The sequence below is a fragment of the Dermacentor silvarum genome, chromosome 9 (assembly GCF_013339745.2).
Source record: "Dermacentor silvarum isolate Dsil-2018 chromosome 9, BIME_Dsil_1.4, whole genome shotgun sequence".
NCBI lineage: Eukaryota > Metazoa > Arthropoda > Arachnida > Ixodida > Ixodidae > Dermacentor > Dermacentor silvarum.
The window spans coordinates 94,418,154-94,440,896 of record NC_051162.1 but is presented as its reverse complement, the minus strand read 5'-3'; the positions used below and the strand labels follow the sequence as shown (position 1 = coordinate 94,440,896).

At 45.4% G+C, this 22,743-nt stretch overlaps 1 protein-coding gene across 6 annotated transcripts in view; it reads left to right on the top strand.

The window, feature by feature from the left end:
• Positions 1-22,743, top strand: part of LOC119463364 (protein phosphatase 1 regulatory subunit 12A-like) — a 107,762-nt gene that overhangs the window by 19,294 nt on the left and 65,725 nt on the right. For all 6 annotated transcript variants that reach the window (XM_049656310.1, XM_049656309.1, XM_037724182.2 and 3 more), the window contains exons 2-7: positions 6,214-6,344; positions 7,635-7,753; positions 11,574-11,733; positions 14,336-14,555; positions 16,580-16,769; positions 19,926-20,242. In XM_049656310.1, coding sequence (XP_049512267.1) covers positions 6,214-6,344; positions 7,635-7,753; positions 11,574-11,733; positions 14,336-14,555; positions 16,580-16,769; positions 19,926-20,242 — 1,137 coding nt within the window. The remainder of the gene's footprint in view (positions 1-6,213; positions 6,345-7,634; positions 7,754-11,573; positions 11,734-14,335; positions 14,556-16,579; positions 16,770-19,925; positions 20,243-22,743) is intronic.

Sequence of the window (22,743 nt, the reverse complement as noted above, 5' to 3'; positions counted from 1 at the left end):
GGTGAGAGGGCAGCATGGCTTCATTGGGGAAAAAAAAAATGCTCAGAAGCAGCGTTGCAACATGCAGCAAACTGCACACTGCGCAGGTTGAGAGTTCTCAGTGCGATGAAACTTGTCTGCACGGTGTGCATCAAAAAGGATGGCAAACTGCTGCCTTGATTTATTCGCCGTCTTCATTGTCGGCTTGCTGATTCCCTCTGCATATTGAATAAGGAATTGGAAATCACTCCACACTTTGTGAAACACTCGGGCGGCAGTTGAGGATTATCACCATGTGTCATTTTGAAGGGATTGTAAGGAAAGTAAGCAGGCTTTTCAACATTCTCGACTTTCTTGCGCCGATGCAACTGCATGACCTCCGATCTCCAGCAGTGACTGCGTGAGCATTGTTATTGTTTTGCTTCTAATGCAAAAGAAAAATGTATTGTGACTACGTGCAAAGAGGAGACAAAGGGTGTTTGTATGACGAGGCTACATCTTCGCTTCTCCAATCAGTTCTGCGGCGGTTTGCAAGGCAGAGGAAGTGTTATGAAAAGGAAACTGTCGTCCACTCCAACAGTGCAAAGCTACTCAACTTTCTTTGTGGGGAACTCGTAGGGGTTTTCTTTGCATCTTCGTGCCACTATCAGGTGGATGACAATTTTCTTTCACCTTCTCTTCTCCTTGCTGAAGAAAAGGTTATGTTTGCGTGTGGTGTGTGTGTGGGGGGGGGGGGGGTGTATATGGCACTCTACACCATCCTCTGCATGTCCTTACGGAAAAAGCCACGCATAACGCACACTTCAGCTCGTTAAAATTTGACGAGAAACTCGCAACGGTGAAAGAGAATTCGTCGAGGAAGGGCAGCCTCCCGTGAAGATCACGGTGGCTCGGGCCGCTGGCAACAGCAGCAGCAAAGGCAGCGGCAGCAACAGTAGTGGCAGCGTCGGTATCTCGGCCCAGCGGCCAAACATCGCCGCGCCACTGCTCTCTCAGCTGCCGCCGGTGGGCTGAGACCCTCCCCACTTTTCGTCCCGGGCTCGCGCCCACCCCTCTCTTCAACCCCCTCCCCCCCCACCCCTGGGGGAGTCTGATCGGCTAAAATTAGAATGCTTCCCCTGCTCCTTCCTTCCCTCTCGGCTGCATGGCCCTCGGGCGCCGTATCGTGTCGGCTTTTGCCAGGCTTCTCCGCACGCACACGTGCTCCCCCCTTCTTTCCCTGGCGGCAGCTCGTGCAAACACAGGCCACCTTCTCGCGTTGCCCGACGGGCCTGCTATTCCGAGGATGATGAAATGCTCCCCGCCGCCACCCACTGTCGCATGCGGCGGCCTCCTCTTCGCCGGTTGTGGCGGGCTGCTCTTTGACGATTCAGGAAGGAACGGGTGGAGTTGGAAGCTGGCTTCTGAAGGAAGGGGGTTGTGTTCTTTGTGTGTAACGCCTGCCCCTGCGTGGTTCAGTTGTTTCCTTCTTTCGTTGATTGGTTTGCTGCCTTGAGCGGGTAGGGATCAGGAAGTTGTTGTCGTGGCTCGGAGTGATTGTTTGTTTAAGCGAATGCGTTGTTGAAGGGTCGTTGGGGAGGTTGATTCGGACGTCGGGCTGGTTGCTATTTTTTGATTGTGCATTCTGCGAGGCATCGTGGTTGCACGGGAGCTCTGTGCTACTGCGCTACTGTTCTAGGGGCCACGTGCAGAATTTACGTACAGGACAAGTGCACTTGACTGGTTCCAGTGCAGAATGAGGGGGAGGGATGCTCATGCAGCAAGCCTTCGTTGCCTCCAACGTAGTGGCATAAAATCGGGAATGATACTGATTTTGATTTGATATACTCATGATGAGAACAGTTTTGCAGTAGTTGTTTGGTACAGTTAACTTAATGTCCTATGATTCGAAAAACGAGTTTTGAAGTTTTGATTAGCCCACTGAGTGTGTTATGATTGCTTTAGCTTAGACAGTTGTGCAGCAGTTGTACCCTGTAGTACATTTGTGCTCATAAAAAAAAAAAAAATCTCGAGATACTGGTTAGCCAACTGCCTCTTGAATGCATTTTGAGGCAGTGCAATAAAGGCAGATAGGATTTGGGTGCATACAAATTTATTCGGACTTTAGGGCTTTTGGGGAGCATGGTACATGTCAAAAAAAGAGCTTATAAGACACTTGTGAGACAGGAGCAGTGAAGGTGCCCTCATATTCTAGCTGCTTTGCATGTTGACGGATACCACTACGAAATGCCACCATCGACCCAGTTGCCACAAGAGTGAACCGACTCAATAATGTCTTCCATAGTCCAGTGCTAGTCGTACATGTCCTTCGGGCACCAAATCCACAAATGTACTCACACCTGCCAAATACGTTCTACTTTAGGGCCAACTCCAGTTGCCTCTTTCAAATGCATGCAAAATACAGAAGTCCTCTCAGTAGACAACTGCCAAACAGAGTTGAATGAACTCTGTTGCATTCAGGAGAGGAAGCCGAGTTCTAACGACTGTAGGAAGCAGAATTATTATTTAGAGCCTCGTAGATATTACAACGTTGCTGAAAATAGAAAATAGGCAAGCTAAAAAAAAAAAAATTAAACAGGGAAGCTTAAAAATTCGCAACTCTGCAATAAAAAGAGATGTCACATTTCTGTGAAATGCATCTTTGGAGCATCTAACGTGTACAAATTAGACACGCGTTTACAGTGTACATGGAATTGGCACGACGTTGACGTTTTACCAGAGTTCCTACTCAACAGTTGGCAGTGTATTTCAGAGCAGCGTGTAATGCGCCAATTTCGAAATTGAAGCTGCAAGGTTTAATGTCTTGTTTTACTGCAAAGTGAGTTAAGAGGGACGCTGTAGTTAAGGGCTCCAGATTGGTTTCGACCACCTGGGGTTCTTTAACATGCACACAAATCTGAGTACACGAGCTAAATGACAAATTTGTGGCTCCCTGCTGTCGCTAGATTTCAACATTTTCTTAATTAGTGCAAGAAACGTCAAATATGGTGCAATATACGCCGAGAAGAATGGCTTTTTAGAATCGTTAAAAACAAGCAACTACAGAATAGATTAAGAATTTTGAATTTTCTTTCAATTTTTTATGTTTGCAGAATGTGGACTTCAGGTAAAACTTCCTCTTAAGAGAAAGCTTACTCCCGTATTCAAAAGTGCACCTCAACTTGAAGCCCATGCTTTGTGAAGATAAGTCCTGGTGTTAACGGGCCCAAGATGATCATTGCCTTTGCTGCAACGCATTCATGCCAGCCGTTATCTTGACCAAGTCTAGCATCGGATTCAAGTTAAGCTGCGTTTGATAATACGGGCATTAGTAACCCTTCCAGGCACTGATCAATTTTGTTGACTGAAAAAGACTTACTTTCACCGCATTTCTTGCGTCTTCAGAATCATTAAAAGCTTGCAGCTACAGAATAGATTAAGAATTTTGAATTTTCTTGCAATTTTTTGTCAAGTTTGCAGAATGTGGGCTCCATGGGAAAACTCGCTACAGGAACGTGAAATATGATAGCATCAATGATTTCATGTCCAGCAGGCTTGAAAATCACCTATCTAGCAACTTGAAAGTAATGCCTGGTGAAAAACAATGAAAGAAGTAAGCCTGCTACTTACGGGGGGGACATAATGACATCGAGCAAAAAACAGTGAAACACCCACTTGTTTTACTAAAACATTTAGCACTTTTTATTCAAACTTGCTGCACTGTTCTAATCATAAGGGTTTCAAGATATATACAAAACATTTCAACTATCATTACTTTCATCAACGCTTTTGTTGTTGATGCACTATCTTTGTGTACACAATTGCATGCACTGAGACTTAAAAGGTTAAGCCCCGGGGAGAACTCCGAATTTCCGCATTCATTAAATGTAAAACATGGAAATGTTCTAATGAGACAACTGCTGGAACTATTTGAATGAAATCTGTTGAATTTGAGAGAAAGTTAATTTATAGTGGCTCTAGGAAGCAGAATGTCAATTTACAGCCTCGAATTTTTTTAGAAAAGTTGCCCAAGACTTTTATGCCTTACAAAAAATTGAAGCACGATGTTTACAATTACATAACTCTGCAGCAAAAACAAATATTGCAGTTCTGTAAACTGCTTCTGTTAGAGCATCTCAGGCAAACAAATGTGATGTATGGATTTACAACCTACCTGACATTGTTACAATGTTTAAGAGGGTTTCGCAAAAGGTCAACTCGTAAATCGGTGCCATAATTCAAAGCGACCAATGATGCATCAATTTTGTCCATTCTAGATGCCTTAAGTGCAGTATGCAGCCTTGTGATAACATTTTCTTTTTTTTTTTCTTTTACTGCTTGTTACAGAGCTGTAAACTTGATGCGTCAGTTTTTAGAATTTTTAAATTTTACTTTCAACAATTTTTTTTTCAAAACATTGATGGCCTAATTAAAAACTTCTACTGCCTACAGTCACTACATTTTCACTTATTCTTTCAAATCCAACAAACCTCATCACATTTCGTGCCGTGGTTGCCTAGAAAAACGATTTCTCCGTTCACGTGTATCCTGATAGGAGCCCCGAGCTAAAGCTCCCTCTCAAAACGCTTCTGATTTGACTTGCGCCACAAAATTCTGCCTTGTGACCACTGGCGTGCACTAAAAAAATTAAAGGAAATAAAAAAGAAGAGAGATAGAAAAACGAGAAGAAAGAAAGGATTGCAAAAAAGACATCAGCACAGCTGCTGGTGCTGTTGTTACATATATGGTTGTGTAACATGTTCTTTTGTTGTTTTAATAGCATTGTTTGATATGAGGCATGTTAATGAAATGCCTAAGTATAATCGGGTTGCACTGCTTTTGAAACTTCTTGTTCAATTCTGCTACCATACATATATTTTAAGCTTTTAAAGCATTTACAGTATCTGTAAACTCAATGAACAAACAAGGCATCTGTCAACTGAGTAAAACTTGTTGCAGATTCTCAAATGTTTACCATGTTTTGCTGCTACATTCTTTCAACTATGTTGATGATGAAAGGAATATCTGAAAAGTAAAATTTCGATTGACAGAATTGACACCTAAGGGGAGCTATCTGTATTGGTAATAACGAAAAAAATTGTGTTTTGGATTGTTTTGTTCGGCCTCGAATACCAAACTCTTGACAACTCAAAGTGAAATTTGTGGCCCTCTAGAAGTTTTAATTAATGCAAGTAGACTGAGCAGGAATTAAATGAAGCTAACACAATCTGCAATGACTGAGTTCTCATCTGGTTGCCTGCAAAGGACATTAAAGCGACACTAAACAAAAACACTGAATCAGTTTAGATTGATATGGTATTCTTGAAGAATTCTACTTGCGTTGATTTCACAGTATAGATTGATTATTAGAAGGGAAAATGACGGTCAGTCTCATTTTTTGAATTTCATGCAAAACTCCAGGGTCATTACGTCAGTGTGATAATCACTGATTGCTAAGTATTTTTTCGCATTCCAGTTGTTCTGGTTCATTAAAAGTTCTTGAAGCTTCCTATGTTCAAAGTGTTCGGCTCTTTCAGAATACTGTGTGGTAGTGTACTTTTTTTTTACTGATAAAAATTTAACTAGACTTGAGCAGAGGGCACCAAATTCATGACTTCACAGCTAGCTGGGGCAGGAATTTTGATGGCGTCATTGCCACCAGGGTGGCTTTTCTGGTATTGTGGAAGGGTAATTTACTTACACAGCTCAAACCATTTTTTATTTTTATTTTTCTCTTTAGCGTCTCATAACGCGGAACGACACTTGCCCGCATTGACATTAAGTCTTCCCATCCTACAGGGACTGTGAGGAATGCACAGTTTTTTTTTTTTTTGCACTTGCAGTGGCCATTTGATTCACTATTAATATACTAGTTACTGTAAGAGTCACCATTGTTTGGGGCCATCAAGGGGCAGCTCCTGGTAACATAATTCAGAAGCTGTTCCATTTTTATTTGTATTTTGAGCAGTGCAGAAAACAGGCAGAAAGGGAGGGACAGGCTGAGTGCTTGTCTGATCTTTTTCTGTCAGTATTTTGTGCGCTACTGTAACTTGAAGCATTCCACCTCGACTGGTTTGCTGTGCTTTTGCTGAAAATGTCGTCTATATGTTGTTGATGCTTTCCAGCAAACTGTAATGTGATGGTTTGTGCACTGGATGCAATTGTTGTGTTTTGTTTTCCGCACTTATTACTGCTTCACTGAGAATTAGTATTTTCCTAACCACAGCATGCGTTTCATTGTTGACCCTGTTGCAGGCATGCATCGATGACAACATGGGGATGGTGGAGTTCCTTGTGGAGCATGGGTGTGACCTCAACCTCGGCGACAACGAGGGCTGGACGCCGCTCCATGCTACGGCCTCCTGTGGCTTTGTCAGTGTGGCCAGGTAAAGTGTGTTGTTTGGCTTTTGCTTGGTTGCGAACTTGCAAGCGGACATGTCAGTGTGTCCCTTGCAGACGACGCACCAACGAAGCCTCTTTGTATTGTTGTCTGAGCCAAGTTGCCCATTTAGCCGTTCTGAAAGAAATTTTTATTCCTTCCTATAAGATCTGGATGAAAGGGTTACTGTCCTCACAAAGTATACTTAGTTGTTAAGAAGGCTTACGTTAATAATGTATTGTTAATGTATCAAATGGAATTCTGCTCTGCCAATTTGCAGACAGCATGAATTGACTGAATAACAGCATTGATAGTCACAATGTAAGTTATGGTTGTCTAACCAACATCTTTGCTTTCAAACTCCTATGATGACTGCAAACTGGTAAGCATTTGCTATTAATAGCAGTAAGGAGAAGGGTTTAATTGTTAATTGCATCACAAACCAGACAGTGCCTATTATATTTGCTCTATTTGACTTTGTTAACGATATGGAGCCCCCCTTTTCTTCTTTTACGTAGAAGGCAAAGGAATTCAGTCTAGACTTAGTGGCATTCACATTGGCAATTGACAAAGGTCGTTCGGTGGATCGGGGGGGGAAGGAGCTACACGGTATGACCAATGTTCACATCAACAAACGCTTGCCATTTGCGCCCGCTCGTTCGCGCCATTACTACATAAATTAATCATGGGCGTACCTTGATGTCCTGCTTGTGCACTGCTCATTGGCTCAGCTGCTTTGCACCTCCAGTCACAGAGCTGAAAAATCGAGCTGCGAGCAACTGACCTTAAGCAGTAGCTTTTTGACCAAAGTGCCCATTCGCAACCTAATTGGTCATGTGACTTTCCAGTGTGAATGCCGCATTGCTCTTACTGTTACTCTTTGAAGTGGGGGCTTACTACATGCAAAAGTTAACATAACAGGGCTTTACTCGTGGTAGGTTACTGTCGTGGTAGGTTCGAGGTAGGTTCCTGTATCTCAGCATTTTTTGCCCCTTCACTGTAAAATAAAGGATGTTCGATAGTGGGCTTGAATCTAGGTCGCCCTGCACAACAGCCTAATACTCTGCAGCGTCACTGTCACACTATTGTCATTGTCTTGCTGTTGTCACACACACACACCCGTGTCACGTACACAATTGCTTGCCTTGCACGAATGTGTTAGTCCATCTGGTAAAGAATTGCAAAGCCCCAACGATGCTGGATAGTCAGCTACCTGCAAAATGCTGTGCATGACATTGATTCTGGGATCTGCATTTGTGGGATGTGCATAATCTTTAGTTTTTTAAATCCTGTGCAGGTACCTGATTGAGCATGGAGCAGATGTCTCCCTAGTGAACAACGATGGTGACCTGCCCATTGACATCGCCGAGTCTGAGGAGATGGAGGAGTTGCTGCAAGCCGAGATTGACAGGCTCAGTGAGTGCCTAGATGCCGAGATTCGAGATTTCTGTAACCTTTGCACATCCTGCAGCCCCACCAAACTGTGTGTTCATCTGACGTGCCGCAGTTGCTCAGTTGCTATGGCGTTCTGCTTCCAAGCGCAAGGTCATGGGCTTCACTTCCAACCCTTGTAACCCTGCCTTGGTAGGGCAGAATGCAAACATGCGCAATTGCTTACTTATTTGCTAAATTATTTTATTTATTGTACCCTCAAGGTATATACGTATATACATTAAGAGAAGAGAGCTTAAGGTTACGGAATTGATCACAGCAGCGGAGGCCGCATTTAAATGGGAGCGACAAGTAGAACCGCTCGTGGGCTTAAATTTGGGTGCACGTTAAAGAACCTCAGGTGGTCGGAATTAATGCGATTTCGCCCCCGCTACAGCGTGCCTCAGAATCAGATCATGGTATTGGCAAGTCTAACCCTGCAAAGTAATTTAAATTTTAATTAGAGATAGGAGGGGCAATCAAAATAAGATACAAATGAGCAGTGCAATATTCAGAATTATACAATGTGTCACAGATGGAGAAAAATTTAGAAGGAAACATAAATACACTAGAAAGGAATAAAAAGGAATATAGAAATCAGAGTATCAGATAGAAAATAACCAACTCCGAAGAAACCAAGCTGAGGCAATTGAAGCAAATTGTTTACTTACTGCAATGGTCAAGTGCGACAAAATTTTGGAGCTCATAAAAAGCTCATATGAGCTCATAAAAAGCTCATAAAAAGTTGTAGATATAGCGTAGCAGCCTCTGTGCAAAATGTTACGTTTGAAATAGTACCAGCGGATGTGTCACGAGCAGCTATAAAAGGCAGATGTTCTTGATATCGAAATTATAAAACGCAAACAGATGCTGCGATTACCACTCGCAGAACTTGGAAATGTTGAGAACCTACCCAGCTCCTTTGCATGACTTCGGAGATAAGGTGGCACCGGTGGTGCGCTGAAAATCACGGAGGCGATGTGCCGAGATTTGTGTCACAGCTGCCAACCGCCAGATGCATGCGTCGTCTGCTAAGGTGCTAGTATTGTATCGACAAGAGCGTTAGACAATTGCCAGTCCTGCTGCTTTGTCAGGATTGCTTGTTATAAAGTGAAATGTTGTTGCAGTTGGTCTTTTAATGAGACGAATAGCATCTGTGATAACGAAGATGGCAGTGTATTCCACTTTTCCAGTCATGGGCTTAATTTAAATACATGACCCCTTTCACACCGTGCTATTATCCTGATTTCTGACCCAAAAATGGCCATCTTTTTTTTTTTTTTTTTGTAATGTGAAATAATTTACGAAGAACAATGTAGACGATAGTTTAGGCATTTATTTCTACCAGAATCCCTACCGTTTATTGTAAAAGTGAAGCTGAAGAAAGCAAATTAAAAAGTGTAATTGACTAGAAAATTAAAACTAAGAAAAGTAAATGTGCCATCGAAGTGCCGAGCTCATCCGTGGCCATTTTTGCTAGTAGCGCACGGACGAACACAGCTCATCTATGACACAGGAGGGTAAATAAACCCACGGGAGCATAAATAATCCGGGGCCCTCCTTTATGGCATTACTATAGTAACCCACTGGACTGCTGTGGAATGTATATTCTGTATTGCCTTCTGTATTTTACACTCTGTATTGCCTATTGGTGGCTCCCTTCTCTTAAACCCCCTACTTCTCATTAACAAAGAGTCAAATTGGAATTTAACGTAAATTTTATTTCAATTACCTCCGTGTACTCCACCCTCTCATTTCAACCCCGTCAAGAATGTCCCTGGTTTCTGGCACCTTTTCTTGGCTTCACTCCCCCCCACCCCCACCTCTTCCTCCCCCGCACACCCACACAACAACCACGCATTCTCCCTCCTTCGCCAAGAATAACTTGACAACTAGTCGCGAACGAAATCTCTGGTTAGCATTGCGTGCATCGTGCCCTTTCCCTCCTGTGCTCTCACGACATGGGTGGCACCCCTCTCCTTTTTTTTTTCCTTTTTTTTTCTTTGCATACTTCTGTACTCAATTTTTCAGCATTCATCTGACGGTCTCCTGCTTGGTGTCACTGGTGTTGTCAGGGCAGTGAGGGACGCGTGTCATGTGGCAGCGAAAGGGTGTTGCCGCCAGAAGGCCGCTGCAGGGGCACTTTCTTCATATTCTAGCTTTTTCACGTTACTTTTGCGCCCTTGTTTATTACGTCGCGAACACCGAGCGGAAGGGTGCATTGTTTCCACGGTTGCGCACCTCCTGGCATTCACCAGCGTGCAGCCAGCTGCCACAAGGCCCTGGCCTTGTGGCTGAAGCATACCCTCATGAGAGAGAGGGTTTGCGATGTGACCCCCCCCCCTCCTCCTTCCAAGGGCGGAGGGGTGGCCTGTTTGACAGCAAGGTATGCTGCAGGGCGAAGTTGAAGCCGGAAGAAAAGCGTGAACAAGAATGTGGCGCAGGCTGAAAGGAAAGGGTGTCAACAAAGGGGGGGGGGGAGGTATTCCTTGGATCAGTGCGGCAAGTGACGGCAACACAAAAATGCAAGGACGCAGGACGAGCGCTTTCCGCCTTACTGCTACAAACGAGTCGGCTGATTATTTGCACCTTTTCTTTCTTTTTTACAATGAACATCTTTCTCGACTGAACTCGGCACATTCTGTTCACATTATCTGTGCATCAATGAATGAACCAACCAACCAACCAATCAATCAATCAATGAAACTGCCCTTTATCTGGCGCTCTTTGGCCATAGCGGGCCCTTGCGCCATTAAACACGACACATCATCAACTGCACTTTGTCTTACTACGGTCAATGTATTATTAAATCGCTCAACCAATAAATCAAACCGCACTTTCTGTCTTTGGGTCAGTCATTCAACCAATCTAAATTATGGGGTTTAACATCACCAAACTGCGCTGTCGGTTATAAGGTGCGTCGTCGAGGGTGCTTGATTAATTTTGACCGCCTGGGTTCCTCTAGCATGCAACCAAACCAAAGTAGATGAGCATTCTTTTCGACACCAACTCAAGTGCAGCCGTCATGGCCGGGATTCAAACCCACGACCTTGGGCTTAGTAGCAGAATGCCATAGCCACTGAGCACAGCTGTGGGTCAGTCAATCAATCAATCAAGCAATCAAATTAGTTACATTTATATTCAAGCAAGAACCATTTGTACATGATGGCTGCCTTGAAGAGCAGCGAAAATCTGCCCAACTATATGTACTATCCCCCATGTAAATCAACTGATCAGTCAGTTAATCAATCCAGCGGAATACAATCATATCCCCCCCTACTTCTTTCTGTATACTCGCATTGCTCTCGAATGTCGATAACCTAGTGGCGCACAGACGGGGAGAGGTTTCGGGTGTTGTAAACCCCCCCTGAGGCCGAGTTAACCCCCACCCCCACGCGTCCAGCCCCACCAGTCCGATGCTCCGTTCACATTGTCATTACAATTCAGATGGTGGCTTGAGGTCGCATTTTTGTGATTAACAATAACGCTCTATCCCTGTCTTGTATTTATTCATTCACATTTAAATTGCTTTGAGTAAAACGCTGAAGAAATAAACATCGCCATCGTCCTTGGTGTCATTATATTATTATAATTATTAGGCATTTTATTCGCTGTTGGAGTCCTCTGGCTAAAGCAAGAAAATTGCATATTATGCAGAGTACGTGCTCCCCCTCCCCCACAAAAATTCACCCCCCCCCCTCCTGGCAGAGATCCTGGGTGCGCTACTGCGATAACCACAACAGCACATCGGATCTTTATGGCCAGTTGTCTGGATTTCGGATGGCTGATCGGCCTGTGCACGCAGATGTGGACTGCGAGGCGGCTCGGAACGAGGAGGAGCGGCTAATGCTGGAGGACGCCAAGCAGATGCTGAACAACAACCGGGTGCCGGACAAGGTGCACCCTAAGACGGGCGCCACCTCTCTCCATGTGGCAGCTGCCAAGGGCTACCTCAAGGTCATGAGGTCAGTGCTCGCACGCGTGCGCCAGTCAGTATACACACATGTGCGTAAGACTAAAGTATTGTTCAGTTGCCTGGCATGAGAATGTGAATTCGTGATTGGCAGTCGGCCCCTAGAATCGGTTGCAAGAGCGTGTTCATCATTGAGCGTGTTCAATTGCACGCAGGGGACCCTGGTCATGAGAAGGAAGTATGCTAGGAAGAAATGGAGCTGGACAGGACATGTAATGCTTAGGGTAGATGACTGGTGTTCTATTAGTTACAGAATGGGTGCCAAGAGAAGGGAAGCGCAGTCGAAGGATGGCAGGAAATTAGGTGGTGTGATAAAATTTGGAAATTTGAAGGCATATAAGATGGGGGTCAGCTGGGGCAAGACTGGGGTAATTGGAAATCGCTGGGAGAGGCCTGCATCCTGCAGTTGACATACGATGGGCTGATGATGATGTTGATGTGTGTTTATTGTGCCCATGCTGGGCTCCGAGGCCTAATTCATTCGTGGATGTGGTTGCAGTGTGAAGTTGAATGGGAAGAGTAATATGCTAGGGCAAGTTGGTATGGGTTGCAACATGGAAACCAGCAAAAGCAAGATTGCAGTGTTTTGTGTAGCGTTTCAGAGCTGTCTATAGTACTATTGATAGTTTAGTCATTATCGAACTACATTGATAGTACTATTCGCAGTGCACTTTCACATTGACAGTACTATTGAGCACACCAATCGATAGTGTGAATTCATGCGACTTACCGCCCGTAAGCACTGAAACATACATTTTGAGACATTTCCCTGTTACAATTGCGTGAACAATGTGTTATTGATGATCAGTTATCACAAAATTTCTGGGATATCACTAGCCAAGAATTGCAGAACTATCGATCAATAGCAAACTATTGCATATCTATCTACCGCAATACTACAGTCAGACCCGGTTATATCGAACTCGCAAAAAGCACCTACCAGTTTGATATAGGGCATAATCTGATATAAACGTTCTATGGAATTGGACAACATAAAAGCACATACAATTTGTAACAGCACTTTATTGACCAAATGGACTTTCGTGTTACTATGGAACAAAACAGTAGTCCAGAATGTTCTTCTGCTTAAATATTTTTGTTGCCTGGAAGAGCACACATTTTTACACGTTAGACTTGGCTGAGGCCGCAGCCTTCCACGTTTGCGCCGGTAGTGAGCGAGTGAATGCATCACATTGGCGCAGGACCCGAATTGTCTTCTCTGTTCTCTTCCTTCATGTCCCGATTCACAACATCAGCGATGAAGTCCTCGTTCGGAGTCTTCTTCCGCAGACACAAAGCCTGTTGATCGTGGACCCGTCAGTGTCTTTTGGAAATGCCGATAACTCGCTCCTAACTTCGTGGAAACCAACGAATGCTATGTTGCACTTGTTGAAACATTTATGACTGTCGTCATTGGCACTGCGGAAACCGGCACGATGGAAGCTGTTTTAGATTGTTTCCTTCTTCATGTCGCCACAGATACTGCGGCGATCTCAGAGTTGGTTTCTCTCCACGCTCGACTCGATCATTTTCAACCTCGCGGTGAACGGCAGATTCTGCCACTTCACGCTAGCATCACGCAAGGGCAAAGGCAACATATGGGAAATCAACACAACGAAATGATGGCGCGAATGTCCACAAGCCTCAGATAAGACAAAATACTGATTGGCTGTGTGAGTGAACTTTGCAGAGCAAGCCAGGATAATGCTTTGTACGGGTTACCCGCCCGCGGCGCAGTTGTGGGTAGAGGCACGCAGGCGCAGCCGGGTTAAACCACTTTTTCTGTGGGGGCATTGGCAGCTTGCCCGGTGCCACACGCGGGAAGGGCAACTTCCTGGACAGTTTCACACTGTTTTATGTTTTACATATGAGCAGTGGCTGCTATGTTTGTTCAATGTAACTATTTTTTTGCTATGTATTCACATAGTAGCCTTGTGGTGTCAGAAATTCTTCGATATAAAAGATAATTCGATGTAAATGGGTTCGATATAGTCGGGTTTAACTGTAGTACTACTACAGTAATATGAAAGTACTACACTACTGCAGCAAAAACTACCGATAGTACTATCGGTATTCTTTTGTGCACCATTGACAGATTCAGACAACTATCAATACTATCGGTAATCAATTCAGCGATAGTTTTGCGTCGCTAGTGTTGTGCCCTTCCTTCCCTTGTGCAGTGTTTTCCTTGCACTAATTGCCACGAATGGGAAGCCTCCCGTAGGATAGTCCTGCAAAGTACACCGACCGAAACGTGCACGGCCAGTCTGCACCCATCGACATCACGAAGCCAAAGAGGACGTGGTAACTTCTCATACCTGAGCTTTTCACGCCATCAGGTGGCGCCAGTGTCGGAACACTAGCAGCATCTCTTGTCACAGCTGCTTAACTATAGCACCAGCTCCCACCATTGCCCGAGTGTTGGGGCTGGCAAAGTTGAGCGTCGGGAGCATCTTGCAGGATGGATGATTGAATGTTGGTGGACACAAGAGAGTCAAGGGTCCCTGCTGTGTCTCTCTTTCCTGTGCCTTACTGGGCACTCAATTTTCATTTTACCTTCTTGAATTTATTTATTTTTTTGGTCCTCCTCGCAGTGTGCTGATCCAGGCCGGCGTGGACCTGAACGCTCAGGACGTGGACGGCTGGACGCCCCTGCACGCTGCTGCACACTGGGGGCAGAAGGCGGCCTGTCGTCTGCTCTGCGAGAACCTGGCCAATATGGCCCTACCCAACTGCGTGGGCCAGACGTGCTTCGACCTGGCCGACCCTGAAGTGCTGCCTGTGCTAGAGGAGCTTCGCAAGAAGCAGGACAGCGTACGTTACTTTGCTACTTGTCATTATTTTAGCTTCGCATTCAAAGATTGTGCAGTTAACCCTCGTGTAGTCATTGTTTTATGTTAAATATATATCGGCTCTCAAAGCTTTTTTATTTTTTTGGTAGTTCCAACTGCATAGCTTGTGTTTTAGACCGGACTATTCGAAATGGAGGGGTGGCCCAACTCTGATTTGTACAAAATAAAAAGCAAGAAATCTTCATGAGACTGCTTGGTGCAGCATAGACTTTGCTTTCTTTTATTTCAATCTGAAGCGCTAAATATAGTTGTGAAGGCCGGCCCCTTGACTTGGTGGTATATTCCTAGTAGCTGACTGTGATGCTACGATAACTGACAGATGAGGCAGTTGCTCACAGGTATCTGCAAAAATACGCTCTGTATTGAATGTGGCTTTATTTCAATGCGCATTGTGCAAGCTCCTGCACTGTTTCAGTGCTTTATGCTTGCTACTATAGTTCTGTTATGGCCTCCCCACTTATTTTGTTTTATATACTATTTTGCAATACTGCAAGCCAGTGGCTCAAGCAAGAGCAGAACAACAATTCAGGCATACTTGTAATACACACAACATGCACACATTAAAAAAAAAAATAAAACACAGAAATAGCCGGCAAAACTCTGTACAGCAGTGACTTGTGCTGCAAAATAAGATTATATATGTTAAAAAGATAAACCAACGGCTTCATCAGAGTTAGCCGCTTCAATTGCATGCTTGGGAAGAGAGTTCCAGTCTGAGACTGTACGCAGGAAAAGGCTATTCGTATGCCTATGTGTTGGCGAAAATTGGCTGCAGTGAGTGCTCGTGATTGTGACATGTTGTACTTGATGTCAGATTTTTTTTTAGCTGAGGGTGTGCTTATAGTACTCTTTGATCCAGGCAGAAAAAGTCGCGGTTTCACCCGAAAGGCGAAGCATCAATTGCGATAGCAAATTAGAAGAGAGCTATACAGAGTAAGGATAGTTTTATCAGCTGTATAAACTTGCACATGCAGCAGCACCAGGAACGCGCAGAACTGTCGATGCCGGCAGCGTTTTGCCCGCGTTCACACCGAACGCGCGCGGCGTTTGTGACTGTTGCCGGTGCCTCTGGGGGCGGCGCGCAGGTTTTCGACGTGATCAGAATGGGATACTCGTCGAGAAGCGTCAGAAATCGTACCCACCTTCTCGCCTCACAAAATTTTTATTTAAATACGCATTTGGTGCCGCAGCTAAATGTCGCCTCCCCTCCCTCCTGTCCCCCCCCCCCCCCCCCCCCCGGTCTTTCGCCCGACGGAAGAAGCCGCGTTTGCTCTCTATATATGGTGATTGTAAAGGAGGAAAGAGATGCTTAATTCTGCAGCCCTTCTGGGAACACGGCGCCGAACGCGTGTTTGCTCGCCGACTTGCGTTCGCTCCCCGTGAAAGCAACGCGTCCCTCGCGCCTTTTCACTCGCACATACAGCGTCCGGGGCGCGGCGACGATTTCATTGCCGTTGACGTCATACGGAACCTCACGGCGACGGCGACGACGACGGTGACGTTGACGGCAGAAATCCGCTTTGGAGTGTCCATATAATTGCTATCGCAATAATACATTGGAAGAATTGCACACAGTCGAATTTTTTCTGCATAACACTAGTGTAGGTATGTTATTTGCTCTCATTCATTTAGTTGAAGAAGGGGTTAGATTGTTGTATTTGTTAAATATATATGTACCGCCTTCCTGTGTACCATTTCTGAGCAGATGTCTCTTGTAGCAAAAGGGTCTCACACCATTGACACATACTCCAATTTCAGCGCAATCAGTGCATTATAAGCTTCTTAATGAAGTACCGCTTATTTCGTAATAAACTCCATTTCCTTGTCGCAACGACCGTTGTAACACAGGTTTGCTTTTGCTAAGCTTGCTAGCGTAGCATCATCATTATGCACTTATCTCATATTATGACTCAAGGCAACTGTCCAAATAAAAAAAGACAGTTCTGTCTGGTTTGATCCTCTACTATTGTCTATTGCCGCTCGCAGATGCAAAAGGAGCGTCCTGAAATCCAGGAGATTCTGGAGCGTAAAGCTCAGCGGCCACCGCCCCTCAAGCGCCGAACGTCCGTCACACGCATGAGCTTGGCCGACAAGAACAGCGTCGTGGTGAAGGACACCTCGTCTGAGCGCAATGCCATCGAGTCGCAACTCCTGCTCGCCAAGGTCGACGAAGAGGGTCAGTCCCGTGATTTTTTCAGCTTTTTTTAATGTGAATTATTCTTTGCCAAATACCAGGCACACTTTGATGTAGGTAGGCAAGTAGGTTCCTGTCTTGCATCATTTCGGGCCTCCTCAATTTAAAAAGAAATTTGTGTCCGATTGTGGGATCGAACCACAGAGTCTCGATGTTCTACTCATTAGCCCACAGACGCATGCGGACCTCTTGCATGCCAATGCCAACTAGTGCTTTAACATAATTGCCACATGTGTCATGTTGCATAGCAATGAGTTTCTTTTAACCCTTTAAGTGCCTTGGGTGAGTCTTAGTCGGTTAAAGAAGAACGTAAGCTTTATTATCAAATCAATCAGATTAGAGTCCGGCAATCTTTTTAGTGGGTGTGGGCACCCGCCGCGGACACGGTTCCGAGACCTTGTCTCGAAGCGGCTTCCTCGGCTCGCTGGACGGCCCAGAGTTGTACTGTCAGGTTCAAGCGGAGCAGTGCAGTCTTCCAGCCCGAGCGGAGGCTGGCGGTGGAAGAGACTGGAGGGGTCGGCACTGCCCGAATTGTTTATGTCCTAACATTCCCATAACATGTGATTAAGTGTGGCAACCTCGCCACACGATGTCCATCTATTTGTAGTGCACATGTCTGGATACATGGCGTGCATGAGTCTGGGGTTTATGTAAGAATCAGTTTGTAATTGCCTGTAGCGTACTGCTTGCTCCCTGTCTAACTTAGCGTGAGGGAATGGGTATACGTGTCTCTGTAACTGGTAGTGTGTCGTTATGTCGTGGAACCTGGTCAAACGATCCTCCCACGCCCAGACGTTTGCTGTACCCCACGGGGGCTCTTCCTCCGATGATGCTCGGTGAGTCAGGCCTCGAGCAACGCGGTGAGCCGCTTCGTTGGGGGTGCTCAGTCCAGTGTGTGCCGGGATCTATAGCAAGTGCCTTCGGTTATCGACGTCGGCCTCTCCCTGGTGTATGGGATGTCGCTGGAGTATGTGATATGGCTCTTGCAATATGTGCCCATTTGCGAAATTGTGAATTGCCGTTTGCGAATCGCAGATCACGTATGTAGCCTTGGTTTGTGTGAGGGCCAGTGCTATAGCCGCTTCCTCTGCCGCTTCAGCATATGCCGTGTTCACGGTAACGCTCGTGAGGTGGTTGCCTCGGTGGCTAGTAACTGCCGCCACAAAACTCTTCCTGTCTCGATAACCGGCTGCGTCGGTGAAGACTGCCTCCTTGCTGTTGGTCCAATCCATTTTGACGTTCTGGCGAGTTCCCTGTTTGGCCGCTAGGGGGCCTACGGACTCCGTCTAGATAGTCAGGTTCGTCCAGTAGAGATTCTAAAAATGGCGGCTGCCAATCGCGTATTGCGGTGCTTGTGGTGAAAGCACGGCTTTCATTTGATTGATTCGTCAAGCTCCGATGGTTTGCTTCTGTATGAAAACATTGGCAGTGATGGAAGTGTTTTCTGCACTGTAGACACTTCCAGTGACTCTGATGTAGCCGACTACGACGATAGCTCTGATACAGTATGGCGATGCACAACCTTAGATGGACAGAACATTCCGCCAGCACCGAAATTTCTGTACTTTCAGGCACAAGTTGTGAATTGACTACTCCCATGTCACGGGTATTTCGAAGCTGCAAAAGTATTGCTATCCATAAGTGCAAAAAGGAATGTCATTTTTCTGTATGAATTTTTATTTTTTGCCAGCACTTAAAAGGTCAAGAATGAAGCCTTGCCGGTTTCCCCCTTATTCAGTGGTGGGAATGCTGCTACAATTGCTCCAGTCTGCTACATTTCGTTAAAGCTGCTACACATTTGTGCTGCAAATGAGAGAAACTGCTATTAAGCTGCTCCAGGACAAGCCACGCTGTGCAGCCTTGGAGGCTAAGGCAAAGAGGATTTGTGAACGTCAGGGGGCGGTCACTACCACCTTATGCAAAGAGTGCCATCGCATTTCCTGTCATTTGTAAACCTAAATAACCTAAAGTGTCACCTATCTAATTCAATCTAGTGCACACTCGCGCATATTTGCTCTATGTGCCATATCTATGTGCCATATTTGTGGGTTGTGCATAGTTGAGGATCAAGTTCCGTCGGGCCTTGTAGAGCGCGCTCGGCCCATTATGCGTTGTTGGCGTGTCCCACATTCATACTTCATACCGGCGGGATGGCCTTGGTAGTAGAGGTGTTCCTCAACCGATGGCGCGCACTTCGCGCGTTCAGCATGGCAGCTGTATCACGGTGCACTCGGCAAACTGAAACGTGCCCCCCTTGCATGTTATTAGCTGCTTTGCTGTGACACGTTAATCTGTGTGTGTGCTGCTCCTAATGCAGCAGATTTGTAGCTCAGCCATTTCACTTGCGAGACATCATGGAGCCTAAAATAAGATTGCTCGAATCGTAATCCTGCATACTGTGCGACTCCCTTACCACGTTTCTTTTTGTGCCTTCGTGTGGGCTTGCCTTACTGCTGGGTACACGTGGTGTTTTCTTTTTCGAGCGTGCCGGTTGACTCAGTGTCGCCGCGGGATGGTTATAGTTTGTTGATGAGTGGTCGTGTCCGTGGATTAGCTTTCTCAAGAATACTCAATGATGTGCGCCGCTACAGTGTCCGACCAATAACCATTTGGAATCATAATTGTTGACTGCTACAAAATCTGCTCCAAAAATGCTCTTGGCCATTCCTACCACTGCGCGATGGCACACTTATCGTCTTCTTAGCAACGTGCGAGAGCTAATTTGCTTCTGCACCGCTAAGTTTGTGTGACCGCCGTGCTTAAACACAGTTCAAGATGCGGGAATATTGCACGATGGCGACATATCAAATGGGAACATAATATGTAGGAGTCAATGAGCTTTAGGTCGGAACCACGAAAACGTGACGTAGCAGCCGGCAAAAAACACAACTGCGAGGAGCCTATCAACGGAGTTTCGCGGTAATTGATGAGTAATTGGTTTTCTGGACTATTCACAACTGGGAACTCCACTCCGGCACGTAGAAAACACTACTACGTATAAGCTTTGAACTAAACTTTCCTGCATTTACTCATCATTTTGAGGTACCAAACTCGGCGTATCGAAATCAGCGTATCAAAAATTGTACTTTGTGCTTTGGGGGATTAAAATGAATTCGTGCGGACTTATATCTTGCGCAGCTGAGCGCAAGTCAGAGGAGCGGGAGATCCGGTTGCACCCAAGCTCACCTGAGGAGCGGCAGGTGGCACGAAAGAACGAGGTGAACCGAGCCGTGAGCAATGCGTACCTGGGCACCGACACCTCTGCGGACAACAAGCCGAAGTCGCAGCCGGAAAAGGAGGAGGAGGTGACGCTGGCGCTGAGGCGGCTGCGGCGACCGAGTCCCGACAACGCGGAGCCGGTCTCTGCGGAGGTGACGGTCACCCACCCCGGGCTGGCCCCGAGGACCGTCGAATCACCGCCCGTCACCGTGGCAACCATCACCATCGACGACAAGGCTAGCGCTATTTTTTTTTTTTTTGCTTCCATTTAGTGGCAGTGCCTTCTCCACTGGTTTTGCTAAACTGAGTTCAACGCCAGCTGCACCAAAATTTCACTTCGGCTAAGCTGGCTATGTATGAGTAGTGCGTGTACTATTGAAACACTCTTGGCAAAAAGTTGCAGGAATGAAAAAAGAAAAAAAGAGAAAGGGCTTTCTTTGTTCTTTAACTCATTGTTTTCTCCAGCATCCAATAGTTTGGTTGCTATAAAGTTTTGTGTATACGTAATTGTTGTCCGCGTTTTTGTATGTTTGGCTTTTTATAACTGTTATTATACACTGCATTTGTGCACACACATACACAGCTGGTGTTTGGCTGGTGTGATAGCACTAGTTGTTTTAGTAGTGATTGAAACGTTCGAATAATGAATCTATAGTAAGAACGAATCGAATAGTCATTATTCGTAAATGCAAGTATTCTTCGAATACATTTTGAATATTTCAGAACATCAATTGTGCCCAAAGAAGCATGTGCCCAAAAAAGCACAAGTACAGTAAATTTTCACCACTGCAGGCACATTATAGAAACAAAACATGACAACTTGCGCAATGCCGCAGGCTATGTCACTTAAGTAGCCATACTTTAGAGACTGTACATTGATCATTCGCATTCTGAAGAGCCCTGTGACATGTAAAGAAACTACTTGTTTGCTCCTAATGCTCCGTTTATGCTTTTAGTAAACAATGCTTCATAACATACTTTGTAATGACAGGAAGTTGCTAACTTTAGGAATACTGGGAGGTGAACATCGTTTTATATTAATCGGAATATCGGCTGTTGATTATTCGAAAAATATTCAATATTCGATTCGATCCGCTTATGGCACTATTCGATTCGTATTCGATTCGGTCTAAAAAAAAAACAATATTCGCACACCCCTAAAAGAGTGGTAAAACATTCTGATGTATACTTGTGCTTCTAAATTGACTAACCGCCCTTCGCAACCAAAAGTTTATTCCGTACTGAGGGCATTGATGAAGCAGCTTTTTTTTTTTTTTTACCTTAAAGTGTCTGCTCTCTTTGAAATGAGACATTTTCCTCAGCAAGTTGGACCCTAGGAAGGGAATGAATGGACCATTTATTGACAGGATGGCTCATTAGCCTAAGTGGAGAAGGGGATAGCAGGAGTATAAAGAAAATGAACAAAATTAAAAACATGAATGAAAACATTCAAACAACATGTAGATGTAAGTTTATACGCTTCAAAGTACCACAGCATGCTGCATCCTTGGTCATGAGCTCGAGTGGTACACTGCGGCCTCTGGTCACAAGAACGTGTCGCTCTGCTCGTTCAGTGGTAAATAGATCCAGATCTGCAACAGCTTCCACGTACCACTTACGTCATATTTTGCGACATCAACATATGGGACCTGATGTTCATAACATTACGTGACGCACACCTATATCTTTCATGTGTGATGCATTATCTTTTGGTTTGTGAGTGTGAGTCGAGAGGGTAGTAGTCTCTCTAGCCTTCTTCGCATTTGCTTGCTACGTATGAAATGGAGTATGGCAAAAGTGAGGACAGCTGTACAAGTTGGTGTTGTAACGTGATGAAACAAGTTATACATTAGAAGCTCATTCATAGGTTTTGGAAGAAAAACATGAGAAGAAATGTACTGACCGGAAAAACGTAAGGTCCGAAGCCACTAAAAACGTTGACAGACTAAACTGTAGTTCAACGCAAAGATTTGCGCGAATCATTGCAGCACGAGATGCTGCCGCACCGCGCCATGCTGGTAGGGCCCGAGCAGCTTGAGACACACCTTGTCGTTTTCCTGTTGCGTAGTGTTCCAAGACAACGACGTTAAACCGAAACGAAATCAAGCAGGTGGGGCGACGCCGGAATATGATGCTTACGATGGAGCCGGAGCGAAACATGGCGCTCATTTCGCACCGCCTACTGCAGGGAATGGCGGCGCGTTTGGGTTATCGCCTACTAAAAGCGTGCTGTATGCTTCCAATGGAACTAGTACGCCTCACGTGCTTTGAACCAGATAGGTGAAGATGATTATGATTATTGCAGTAGGGTGTGTGGTGATAGCTGTGAATGTGGCGTGCGACGACCTGTGAGGAGATTTGCGAGTACCGGAATGGGAAAGGGTGGCTGCTACGGTGGCCGGCTACTGTTCTCAATTGTGTGCATCTCGCTGGTGCTGAAAGATCGTGTGTTCTGGTAACGTATGAACCGGTAAAGAAACTTAACTGTATTGTTTTGTTTTTTGTTTTTTGTGTTCTCGATTGTGAACGTTGCCGCCGGGAAATCAAATATAACGGGATCGTATCGACACGGTTCTGCCGTAGTTGAGAAATGGTCATTCTTGTCGCTATCAGCCCTCTGTATTTGACTCCCGCCCCATTCACTACACTCGGATGTGAAAGGAAAACTTACAAGCAGCCACATCTCGTGCTTTCGCCCTGCAGAAAGCTTACAGTATTGTCTGGATTTGCGTCATCG